At 40.4% G+C, this 13862-nt stretch overlaps 1 protein-coding gene across 4 annotated transcripts in view; it reads right to left on the reverse strand.

Annotated features, from left to right (window-relative positions):
* Positions 1-3432: 3432 nt before the first annotated feature.
* Positions 3433-13862, reverse strand: part of CIDEA (cell death inducing DFFA like effector a) — a 93194-nt gene continuing 82764 nt past the window's right edge. For 3 of the 4 annotated variants that reach the window (XM_029590970.1, XM_029590969.1, XM_029590968.1), the window contains one exon: positions 3433-7202. In XM_029590970.1, coding sequence (XP_029446830.1) covers positions 7055-7202 — 148 coding nt within the window. In that variant the 3' untranslated portion in view covers positions 3433-7054. The remainder of the gene's footprint in view (positions 7203-13862) is intronic. The other variant, XR_003854759.1, reaches the window with a different exon arrangement.

Here is a 13862-nt window from a genome sequence, read left to right on the forward strand (position 1 = left end):
AAAAAAGTTTTTTTTTAAATCTGCCCACCGGTCAGCAGGTTAGAAAAACTGATGCTCAATTTTACCTGCGTCCGTTTTCCTAACCTGTGGCTGACAGCGGGTTCAGAAACCAATGCCAGTAAAATTGAGCATTGGTTGCTGGAACCTGCTGACAGCCACCTCTACGCTAATAAGGAGGTGCTAGGAACGCGCTAGCACCTCCTTATTAGCATGACCCCTCATTTAAATAAAGAATTGCGTGTCCAGGAAAGGTAGCTGGGCACATGTTGGGAGAGCAGACACTCAACACGTAGTACCTGCTCTCCCGCGATTCTTACTGTATCGGCCTGAAAGCCTACTAAGAGTTTGCTAAGTAATGTGGAATAGACAGAAAAAGCCACTTCATGACAGGGCAAAGTATTTTAAATTAAATCGTCTCTTTTGAGGAGAGCTAATCCAGGCTACCCAAATTTAGAGCAATACGTTCTGCACCTTTCTTTCCCATGTAAACTTGCAATTGACTTTCAAGTTTCAAGATGCTTGTTATGTTTTCAGTGATGTAAACCAGTTTTCTTCCTTTTTGAGACATAAAATATCACATGTATTGCTTTCTGTGTCATCTGGATAACTGTGATTTGACTAACACTACTTTAAGTGCTTTTGGATTATAGCAATTGCAAAACATTCCTTTCCTTCTATATAATTAGTTTGTCTATTCTTTTAGCATTTTTACATATTGAGATTTAGCTCCCCCAAGCTAAGACTCTGAATACGTGTATTTTTAAAATTTTTCATGTTATTACTGTAGTGAAAATTGATTTTTGCTGCAATTTCACTTTTTATTCAAGAGGTTTTCTTGAGTTTTCTAATACTGAAACTTCTTTAAAAATAAAATAATGTAATGCACTTAACCCTAGGCTAGAGGGCAAACAAAATAAAACTTAAAAATATTGAAACTGCTAAAAAGAAACTACTAAATTCATATGTATAATGCATCGTATCCTAATATCAATGGTTAACACAATATAACTCCAAATGGCAACCCACGTTAATTTACAAACAAACGGTTAAATCATTTAACTAGGGATGCCCCCCCCCCCCCAAAAAAAAGTAACAAATTAGGAAAAAGAAAACTGAAAAAAATAAGAATCAATCAGATCCCCCAACAAGCTGGTGTTGCAATCATCTTGTTTTAAGTCAGGAAAACTGTTACTGCTGTTTCTAAGTAGTCTTGCCAGTGACTCTAGCACTGAACCATTACACAATCATTTTTCAAACCAGTCTTGCTCCATTACAAAACCAAAAGCATCTTGAAATCAGCAGCAAGTAAAATAATGTGGCCCAGTAGCTAGAGCAGGGGTAGGCAACTCTGGTCCTCGAGTGCCACAAATAAGTCAGGTTCTTGGAATGTCTGCGATGAATATGCATGAGAAATATATATTTATCATACAATGAAGGCAGTGCATGTAAGTCTCATATATAATTATTGTAAATATCCTGAAAACCATACTTGTTTGTGGCACTCAAGGACCAGCGATGTCTACTCCTGAACTGGAGCAATAAGCTGCAAACTAGGAAAATCATGGTTTGAATCCTGCTTCTTCCAGTGATATTCTTTGTGACCTTGGGCAAGTCACTTTTTCTCCCTTTGCTTCAGATATCCACTTCGACTGAAAGCTCCTTTAACCCCAAACCCCCCCCCCCCCCCCCCATTTCGCCAGGGGACACCTTCCCAGCCTTTCGGAGCATTGTAGTTACTGTCTCAAGGTGGGGGAGAAAATCTCTGGGGCTGAGGGCTGGGGGCAGGTCTTCCTGCAGGGCCAGTACTAGGCCGAGAACCCTCCAGGTAAATAAGACACTTCCAGTCTCTAAGTGTGCTCCAAAGAAAATATAGTTTGATTCAGTTTCTTCATGGGAAAACATACTAACAGTCAGATGAAGGAAGGCAGATATGCAACTCAAAAAGAAAAACACAGTCCAGGGAATCTTTCTCCTCTTTACACAACTTCCACTTTTAAAATTGGCCTCTTAGTAGCACACACAAAGTTCCCTGTAGCTTGTTTACTTTTCCTCCTCTTAGCCCTTTGTGGCAACCTCAGCTCCTCTCTCCCTTCATTCCTCCGTTATGGATAGATTGTTTACTCACTCGAATGCCCTGTTCTAGCTCAAGGAGAAACCCTTCAGATGTAACTTCACAGTCCTCCGAGCCAGAGCGCAAGTCCCCACTGACCCAGTTTGGCTTCCTGGTTAGACACAAGTTCAGTCTTGTAAGTCCTGGGCATTATTGCACCCTTGCTTCTCTTCCTTAGGCTTCTAGGGATTTTAGGGGAAAATCCTTGCCTCTCTCCTTCTTCCTTAGGCGTCTAGGGATTTTAGGGAAAAATCCTTGCCTCTCTTCTTGCTGCTCCCTTCTGTAAAGCCTGGGAGAGGATCACAGCTCCAACTGCTTCCTTTCATTGCAAACTGAAGCAGCACCTGACTCAAGAGAGTCAGGGCTTTTTATTATCTATGATAACTATTAAGCCCCTATGGGGATGCCCCCCCCCCCCCCCCCACACACACACACACACACACACTAAAATCTAAAATGACCCAGGCCTCTGGAAGGTTCCTTTGCTTCACAAAGATTGACCTCTTGGCTCCGTACACATCCTGTGCACTTCCAGCAGATGTTTACTTAAAAAGACTAAAAGATTTATAGCACAAGGGCCTCCTTGCAAATAGAAACCTTTCCTTTACATGCACTCCAACAAATAGTCTGCCTCCATACTCCTTTCTGTGGTATAGGAGTAACTTTTGTACCTGAATAAATGTTATAAATAAAAAAAGCTAAAATTAGTTATAACTCACTGAATAAGAGAACATGTTCTCTTAATAAAGTTCAATGCATATAAAGATTTTCTTCTTCTTTTTTTTTTTTTTAAATCATACTTGACCAAGTTAATTGTTAAAAAAGGTTACCATGAAGTTGAATAACTGTCAAAAGCAATAACTTTGTGTATGTATATTTAGGGATGTGCATTCATTAGATCATTCATTTCAGCAGTATGCACATACCTCTCAGACTTACAGTACACATGTAAAAAAGTATATGCATAACCTGTTATGGAAAATACATGTGTACTATATGTTTTACAAATGTACTATAAGTTGGCAAGGTATGCGCATCCCACCGATATGAATGACCTAGCAAATGCACACACACTAGGTGTGTGCATTTGCTAGGTCATTCATGTGTGTATATATATATATATATATATATATATATATATGTTCTGCATTACAAGATTTCTCAGTCCATACAGAAGCTCATTTATAAAGCTGGATCATGTGATCCATCACATGCTGATGAGTCAAAAAATGGAATGAGTATCGGAAAAATCTTTACCATCTCTTCCATATCAGCAGAGACTACATGTAAGATCCTCAGTTCTATAACATGATAATCTAACATTCAGTTGTACAACTTTATTAATGTTCAGTGCAATCAAACAAACAGGTAATCAGGCGCAACTGATGAAAAGTTCTTACATAATCAGTGAAATCAATAACCAGCATTACATAAGCAGTTTTCTAAGCCTTTACCCAGCCAGTTTCATAGACTTTGGGATCAACCATAGACATCAAATTACTTTGCACACATTGAATCAGACTGGTTTATGCATCACTGCCAGTCATAAAATGATATCAACCACAACACATTAACCAATCAGACTGCAATCCATAGGAGGAAACTTGTGGCTGTGTTTCAAACATGGTAAAGTCCAGGGATTCTGAGAGGCTGCAAGGGAGAAGCTTAAAGAATTAAACAAAACAAAAAAAAGTGAATTTTTTTTTTGAGGACTACTCTTTTTAATGTGCATTTCTGAAATGGAGCAAAGACTGAACAGCTTTCATAAACAGAAGTAAATGCCCACATATCACTCTGTAATTGTGTCTTAATAAAGAGAGATTGTTACTACATAGGATCTGGTCTAGCTAACATCTACTATATTATATCCATGTAGGAGCAGAACTTGGAGTTGATTGAAACTTTAATTATTTTTTAAATGTCAAAGCTGTGTCTTAGATATGGGAACAAATGTGGGAAGAAGCACATGTCACTTTAACAAATCTTGCTATAGATAGCAGCAAACAGGTGAGGGGTGAGGAATTATCCTTCTTTCTACCACGAGAAGAGAGAAATGTACAAGACTGCTGAGGGAAGACAGCTGGCATATTTTTCCACGCCCTAAAAGGATGGTTTCCATCCCACTCAGTAGTAGTGCAAATTTATAGAACAGTGGGGCACAGGGATGGCCACCATTAGGCCTTCAGCACTAGGCAGGTTGAGTTTCCAAAATATCTGTGTGATACACCTGCAAATACATAACCACAATACAAATAATTTGCCTGTGTTGGTTATTCTGAAAGCAAGTCTCTTTTGTGGCTATAAACTTGGATTTTGCAAATATTTCCATGCAGCAGGAATGGTCAATGATTGTATTATATAAAAAGTACTTAAATCTCATGGCAGTGGTCCTCACCCTGGTTTTGAGGATATCCACGATGAATATGCATGAGAGAAATTTACATACAACAGAGCTAGTATATGTAAATATATCTCATGCATATTTATCGTGGATATCCTCAAAATCAGATGGTCAAGGGTTTTCTAGGGCCTAGGAAAAGGACCACTGCCTTAGAGTGTATCTACTTTTTATACAGTACAACGGTCTTCAAATATTTCCATGTACCAGGAATGGTCAATTCCTTGTTTATAGCTACAAAGGAATCTGGTTTTCAAAGTAAACAGGCACATTTGTATTGTAGTCATGTCTAATGCAGATGTAATCACATCCGTGGTACACAACTCCAGTCCTTGAGTCTAGTCGGGATGTCAGGTTATCCACACTGAGTATGAGTGACATGCAGTGTGGGTATCCTGGAAACCCGACTGGCCCCCAGCACTCACAGACTGGAATTGCCTACTCCTGTATCACACAGATATTCATTCATGTTATGGTCAGAAGCAGCATGCAATTCTGACTGAACTAAAACCAACCAGTCAAAAAGAAAAAAAAAGTGTGTGTTAGTGACTTCATATAGAAGAGCTGAGAATTAAGCAAGCAGATGTTTTTTGTTCATATTTACAGAAATAAACCTTTGATCAGTACAGATATGTTTTCTAGTAATATTTGCATTCCTGAGACTCAAATCTAGCTTTCATGCATCTTTATGGAAACTCTGTTTAATCTAGGTGCTTGGATGATCCAGGTTACAGTGGTATTAGCCAAGTCAGCAGCCTTAGTTACATTTTTCTCTTTAGTTAACTAAACAGCAACCCCATTTAATAGCCTTCTACTGCAAAATAACTTCGGGGAAAGATTCAGCATTTTTGGTTATCCAGGATCACTCAGCAAAAAAAGGGGCTTTACAGAATGAAACGTTTGTTCAAGCTGCATGTTAAAATAAATAAATAAATAAAGAATCTAGTTGACATTAAACTATTGGGTTGGAAAAGCAAAAAAACAGTTTAACAAAAAAGTCTTTTCTTCTCACCATATATGAGCTAAGCTAATCAAATCTATACAGCCAATTAAGTGATACTCTCTCTAGAATAGGAATGCATTTTGTTTTTTTTACTAGATGAGAGGCCCAAGTGCAGAGCTACACACACTGTAATAAAAAGCATGCACCACCACACCTTATAATGCATTGCTTGTGTGTTCAGTATTACACAACATTATCACACCCCCATCCCTCCACCAGGCAGCCTGACACAATATTGGTGAACATTCCCTTTACAAAGCAAGGAATCCATGTCAGATTATGACCACTCCCAGCCAGAATTCATCAGCACAGCATGTGAGAAACATGTTTATGTGGTCACAACCTTCCTTCCTCTTTCTCTGTTTATATGTACACATTGTGGCAATACAAAGCTAGCTGTACACAATGTAACCATTGACAAGATAGGAAACAGATACTGTCTATCTGCTACTGTGAAAGCAGCCCTAACCACACTGCATCTAGAGACTGCGTTTAGTGATTACAGGCAGTACATGGAAAGAGACACCCCAACTTTGGGATCTCTCATCACCATGGAGAGTCCGCTCTTGTGCATTCTTGTCACAGACATTAACGGTTAAGTCCCCATCTGGCCTCTGGGGACCAGCCCCAGGACAGTGCCACAGACACAAGATTTGTACCTGCTCTTCCAAGTTCACATCTCAAACAAAAGATATTGCAAAAGCAGTCTCTTCTGTGGGGTGTAGATCCAAAGTAACTCCTCTAGGGATAATTGCATTTGGATCAAGCAGTGATTATAACTGCAACAGCAGCTAGTGCCTTCCTGCATGCCCTGGCTGGATCAACAAACAGGAAAGATCTGAAAGCAGGATTCAGGTCCCCCACAGGGGAATGGAGGATGCCAACAATAGGCTACTTGAGTCAAGAATATTCTATTTTTATTTTTCACCTCATTTAGTGCTACTCCCATACAGAAAAAAATAAAGTTAACTGTGAAGGGAGAGAAAAAGGAAGGTAGGGAAATAGCAAAATTGTGTTAAAAAAAAACCAATCCAAAAAACCTCAGGCTAGGTAATTCCTGTCATTCAATTACAGGCACACACCAACTTTCATAAATTAGACACACACATTAAGGAAATAAATATCTAGACAGGAGAAAAGAGAACAGAGCGTAAGACAAAAAGATGGGGGGGGGGGGGGTGGGGGAAGTCAATAAATGAACATTGCAATATTTTCAGGAGAATCTATCATTGCTACATAAAAAATAAACAAATGACTCCAGTTGTTGCATAGATACATATAGACGGCATTGCATTATCTTACAATGTAAACACTTTAAAAAGTGTGATTTATGAAACAAAACAAATACATGATGCATCATAAGTCACTTTATAAATTACGAGCATTATTTTTCAATAATCAAGTGACAAAAGAAAATAGCTCCTGTTCCACTGCACTATATACTTGCACCTTTTAAGAACATTTCAAGTGTCTCTGAGAATAATATACTACAGAGTATTTAAAACCAACAGAGGCTACTTGAAATATGCCTAGGTCGTTAAAACTATGCTCTGTAGTGCGAGCTAGTGGTATGCGGTTTAGAAAATGTGTTCTTCTCATATTCATCCGTCCACTGCAGCACGAACGAGCTACCATGGAGCAGACACTGTCCCGCCAGTTGCGCAAGGTGGGCAAGGATCCGCAGCAACTTCCTGGGGGTGAAGGAAGGGAGAAAAAATTAGCAATTCATTTCAACTTTCAGGAGGGCAAACAGGACGTGCTGGGGTTTTGGCAAATTAGCAACTCCAGTAAAGAAAAAGAAGCGAGATATACTAGAGATTTGACAAAACAGCAAATATTTTGGCACAGTATCATGAAATAAATGAAAAAAGGATATTTGATTTATGTTTGGGAGGATGAAGAGAGCTGAGGAGACAGTTCATATATTAAAGAAAATGACTAACTTTTCTTGGCTTGGTATGCATAAGAAACTACTATCAAGTCTTTTATATTCAAATTATATTTAATAAACAGTTTAAACATAAAAAAGGATATTCAAGCTGAGCAAGACAAGTTGCCAACAGAGAGACTCCCCCATTAATTCCCTCCATTTCCTTTCAGAAAAAGGAAGTTAGAAAAAAAAAAAAGTATCATAGCACATGTCAGAAATGATTTAAGATAGCTATAATTAAATAAAAAAAACCAACCAGTAAAACTCTCAATATCCCATTAATGCCCAAGATGAACCCTTCAAAATCAACCCTAAATACCTTCAAATCCACATTTAACATAGGCAGGGAGTTCAGATTAAATTATACCACTCTCTAAAAGACGAGCAACAAGCAGACCAAGTACAATTTAAGAGGCTGTCAAAGTTGTAGAATATATTGGCAATAGAATAAGGATATACCTCCAAACTTCCCCCTACTCCATTGGGACCCAAAATACTAAAACATTTACAGGCCGATGCAATAAATTGTACCCAGCCTAGCGTACAGATTTACGCAATGTTGGATGTGCATTTTGGACACCCCAGACTAGCACCCTTGCGCATTCAAAATGTGCACCCAAACAACTCTATAGCCAATAGCACTCATCACATGTAAATTTCATGTAGATGAGGATATCAGCTATTACCCCCTGATGCAGTAAATCGCTGGGCACCCAACACACCCTTTTTAACACGGCAAATTTAACTCTAGCTCAGGAGCTGGAGTTAAGTCATTTTGCCAGGCAAGGGCTCATGAAAAATGCAAAAATACTGTTCTGTGTGGCTCCTCCTAAGTATTGTTGCGATACTTAGATCTGATTGCAGTGTTCAAGATTAAAGGAATAATGTAACGACCTGATCTAAAAAAAACCCCCAAAAAACATTTTTGGACGCACAATATACACCAGCAATATACACGTTCCAGGCATGTATACTGGATGAAATCAACTGAAGTGGGATAAAACGGATGCTCGTATTGAGTGCCCATTGCAATTCTGGGCTCACAGCCACGTATCTTAAGCACCCGCGGAATTTGAGTGCTAGGGACACATTCATCTCTAGTGATTTTTTTTTTTTTTTAAATTGTCATTTCTTTATTGCTATTTTCAACATACAACAATCAAGAAATTCTTGATCAAAGAACACGTCACAAATAAAAATACAAGAAAAACATATAACATACAACCTGTATACATTGACATTACTTAGTCCACTAAAGAGGAGAGCGAATCTTTATAACTAGAAAAGAAAAAAAAACAGGAAAAGAGGCAATACTTAATGGACTTGCCCAGAAATGATAGGTTCAGGTATTTCTCTGTTTTACAGAAAATTTTATAATTGCACAGGTTCATAGAAAATATACTTGACTCCTTATAATCTAATGCAATTTAATAGAAACTGAGCTTTAATGGTGACTACTCTAGATTTTAATGCAAGAAATAGGTTTCTTTTAGACTGCGTTCTCTAGTTACATCAGGAAATATAGCTATTCTTTTCCCCATAAGCAAAGCTTCACTCTCAGAAAAAAAACAGACCTAAGGTTAAAGCTTGTCTGATTCTTGAAAGAAGGTAACCACAAGAGTTGCCACTTCAAGTAACTCATTTTGAGATTGTTCCAAAAAAAGCAGTTAGGGTCAAGATTCCAGACAACAACGGGGTTAATGTCTAAACCACCTTCATTCGTAGAGACCTGTCTTTGATCAGGCAAACAAAAAACCTCCTCATTTTTAGGCAATGATTCTTGAGAAAGCTTTAAGAAATCCAGAACATTTTTTTTTTAGCATTTTGTTAGGCGATATAAGAGGGCATTTAGGAAAATTTATAAAACCAAGATTCAACCTCTAAGAATAATTAGATACATTTTCTATTTTAGAATGCAGAATCGTATTATCCTTCACTAAAGCAGCAGTCAAATTTTGCAAAGCAATACATTTTTCTTCTAAAGTCCAAACTTTATCAGCTAACCCTTTAATCGCATCAGAACGATTATTGACCTCTGATGATATAGTTTCCCAATTAGTCAGCACAGAATCCATTCTGGCAGAAAGGGAATGCTCCATTTTCGAAATGGAGGACCAGATCACTTGAAATGTAACCACTTCGGGCTTAAATTGAATCATCAAAACTTTTACTTGAGGAGTTTAGTGTAGCTGAAGCTCCAGCCATTGGGAACTGCCTACGAGGAGGAGAGACAGAGGAGAAGAGGTTCCTATCCCTGCTTCTCCTCCTATCCCAGAGCAGGAAGAGTTATTTAGCCTGAGGTGGGGGAAAGTCCTCTTGGTCTTAGGGAGACAACTGACTCCACATTAGCAGGGTCCAAAATGCCTTGCTCCAAATTGCCAGGTTGAGGCCTCAAAACAGAAAAGGAGTCCATGGTCAGTTGGGCTAATGAAGGGGGGGGGGGGGGAAAGCAGGGGCAGTTGAGATAGTCCTGACAAGCCCCTTACGCTTTTTACCTATACTGGTTACAGGAACTCAAAAAAAAAAAAAAAGAATGAGCAGTGTTTTGGTTCCTAGGGGCACGCTGCTGCACTGGATGCTAAATAGGGAAACCTCCGGAAATGACACCACTCTTGCCACACCAGGAATTCCCAACAAGCACCGATGTTCTTGGCCTCTTGGTTCCCGCCATGAACAGGTAAGACTGAAACGCTGCAGATGGCAAGTCTGTGTCCCCTCTCACTCCCCAGTACATTCTCTCTCATGCAGCATTTACATAGTGCATCGGGTGCCAGGAGACGCGACTGTGCACACGTTCGGAGAGCAGGTGCTCAATACAAGCACCCATTTTATCGCACGTGTTACCGCGTCGGCCCCTCCCAGAGAAAAAAAACAACCCATCAACAACCAAAACAGCCCAAAAATTGGCAAAGGATTAGAAAGGTGCTAAAAATGAGTTCAAACTTGGTCCAGTAATAGTTGGCTCCTATGGAGATATAAAAAGAGTTCCTTGTACAAAGAATTTAGCTGTACCATTCAGGAGACTAATTGCTGAGGTGGGAGACCTTAAAGACAGTCCTACAGGGGCATATTATCGTTTTTGTCTTAACAAGCAAAGATTATTGAGGCAGAAGGAGCTTATACTTTGCTTAAAAAAACTGGAGGCAAAACAAACAGGGAGGGTTTTCTCTGAAGATACACAAAAAACTGATGCTATTAAGGGATGAATTGCATGCTCCACAGAGCACCCAGATAAAAATATGTATGCAGTACTCTAGATACAAACTTTATGAGGACATCAATAAGCCAGGAATTCTTATAGCTAGGTTACTTAAATCATAAGGAAGGGAAGTGTAGGATGCGGACAGTAGAACATTCACACACATCACCTTAATCAATATGTGTGTATTTTATTTTTATTTTTCACTCACCGCTAAAGGATAAGATACAATTATAAATCTATTCTTGTATTCAAAACTGATACAGATAGAAATGGACATGATTTATCACATTTAGCAAATAATATTTATTATAAAACTATGTTACCGAACCATTATGGCACCTGTTTAATTGATATAAATTGATACATTTAGCAACATTAATTTATGTGCCTTACTGTAAACCATTGTGACGGTATCTATCTTAATGACCGTATAGAAAAGATTTTAAATAAATTAAATAAGGAGGCAGGAGGACCTCAGTCATTTTTGCAATTAGGGTCAGTACTGGTGCTGTTCTATCCCATCCACTGCAAATGTTAGATATTTTTAGGACTCATTTTTAATCCTTATATGCAGATCCAGGAGGGGCATATAGTGAGGAAGTGGAGTGCTTTTTAAATACTGTACAGCTTTCATGTTTGTTTCCTGATATGCAACAGTTCTTGGCTGCACCAACTACTGAGTTGGAGATTATGCAAGCCTTTAAAATCTTTGACTGTGAAAGAGTCCTGGACTGGATGGGTTCCTTCTGGATTCTTATAAGCAATTTTAGATGGATTTTTCTTTTTTAAGAGATTTAATTATTTGGGTACGTTGGTCCCTGCCTCTAGTCATTTACTTGACACCTTGTTCATAATGATTTATAAAAAGGGGGGAAGGACCCTTTGCAGTGTAGTGCACATTGGCCTATATCCCTTATCAATGCTGATATTAAAACATTTTTTTTTAATACTTCAGCTTTGCTTGGAGCAGGTTATTAAAGGCTGCTCAATCAATCAATAACACTAGACATCTCTAACATTTAACAAGGAAGTATGGGATTCCTGGTCTTGTCTTCTCTTTGAATGCATGGTCCTTTATGTTTGCGGGACTGTGCCAGATGGGTTTTCTAGATATATTTTTGGCTGGAATCAAGGCATTTTATTTGCAACCTTCAGGGTAGATTTGGGTCAATGGTTGGGTGTCTGATGCTTTTGCAATAGCCAGGGGGATAGCAAAAGTTGCTTACCTGATGTAACAGGTGTTCTCACAGGACAGCAGGATGTTAGTCCTCACAAATGGGTGACATCGAGGATGGAGCCCACCACGGAAAACTTCTGTCAAAGTTTAAACAGAACTTTGACTGGCCCCTACTGGGCATGCCCAGCAAGGCACTGACCCTGCAGCCAGCAGGGGTCTCCCTTCAGTCTGATTTTCAAAGCTACAGGCAGTGCCTAAAAAGGAAAAACAAAACAAACCCAACACCGCGGGGTGGCGGGCGGGTTTCGTGAGGACTAACATCCTGCTGTCCTGTGAGAACACCTGTTACATCAGGTAAGCAACATTTGCTTTCTCACAGGACAAGCAGGATGGTTGTCCTCACAAATGGGTGAGTACCGAGCTGAGGATGTCCTGACTCGCACCAAATGCACCCAATGACGTGCAACAGGCACTACAACTGGGGTGGAATTTGGTAAAGGGCATCCGCACCCTACCGGGAAGGTGGAAGGGTGTTGGTACATCACGTTGGAAAAAGGTTACGCAAGACAGATTGGCCGAAGATGGAGTCCTGTCTTCCAGCTTTGTCCAAACAATAGTGGGCTGCAAAGGTATGGAGAGAACTCCAGGTTGCAGCCCTGCAGATGTCAGGAAGCGGCACCGATCGAAGGTGTGCCACTGACGTCGCCATGGCCCTCACAGAGTGTGCTTTCACACGGTCTTGAAAGGGAATGCCAGCTTGCTGATAGCAAAAAGAAATGCAGTCCGCCAACCAGGAGGAAAGAGCCTGCTTACCCACAGGATGTCCTAACTTGTTAGGATGAAAAGAGACAAATAATTGAGTGCTCTTCCTGTGAGCAACTGTACGGTCTAGATAAAAAGCTAGAGCTCGTTTGCAGTCTAGGGTATGCAGAGTCTGTTCCCCGGAGTTGGAGTGGGGCCTGGGAAAAAAGATAGGTAGTATGATGGATTGATTAATATGAAACTCAGAAACTACCTTAGGTAAAAATTTAGGGTGAGTGCGGAGTACCGCCCGGTCCTGCAGGAGCTTAGTGTAAGGCGGATAGGTAACTAGGGCCTGCAATTCACTAACCCTGCGAGCTGAAGTGATAGCCAAAAGGAATAACACTTTCCATGTGAGATACTTTAACTCACAGGAGTGCAGAGGTTCGAAAGGAGGTTTCATTAGACGACCAAGAACCAGGTTAAGGTCCCAAGATGGGGCCGGAGGACGTAAGGGTGGCTTCAGATGGAGCAAGCCTTTAAGAAAACGTGTTACTAGGGGTTGTACTGAAATAGGGACACCCTGTACACCTTTATGGAAGGCGGCTACCGCACTGACATGCATTCTGATAGAAGAGGTTTTAAGACCTGATTCAGAGGGATGCCATAAATAGTCCAAGAATTTGGAGATTGGACAGGAAAGGGGATCAAGGGACTGAGAAGTGCACCATGATGTGTACCTTTTCCATTTGTATGAGTAAGACTTTCTTGTGGAAGGCTTTCGTGAAGCTATCAGGACCCGAGAAACGGAATCTGAAAGGTTGAAAGGCTGAAGGACTAACCTTTCAACATCCATGCCGTCAGGGACAAGGCTTGGAGGTTGGGATGGAGGAGGCATCCGTCGTTTTGAGTGAGCAGATGCGGGTCCTTTCCCAGAGGAATGTGCCTGCGGATGGAGAGATCCTGGAGTATTGGAAACCATACTTGGCGTGGCCAGTAAGGTGCTATCAGGATCATGGTTCCTCCGTCCTGGCGTAGCTTCACGAGAGTCTTTGACACAAGAGGAAGTGGAGGGAATGCATAGAGCAGACCGGTTGTCCACTTGAGGGAGAATGCATCCCTCGGCCGAGAGTGCTGGCTCCGAATGAGAGAGCAGTAATCGTCCACTTTGTGGTTCTGAGGGGACGCAAAGAGGTCTATGCGGGGAGAACCCCACTTGTGAAACAGAGAGGTCGCTACCAGAGGATCGAGTGACCACTCGTGCGGTTGGAAGACACGGCTCAGCTGGTCTGCCAATACAT

This window comes from Rhinatrema bivittatum, chromosome 2 (genome assembly GCF_901001135.1).
Source record: "Rhinatrema bivittatum chromosome 2, aRhiBiv1.1, whole genome shotgun sequence".
Classification (NCBI taxonomy): Eukaryota; Metazoa; Chordata; class Amphibia; order Gymnophiona; family Rhinatrematidae; genus Rhinatrema; species Rhinatrema bivittatum.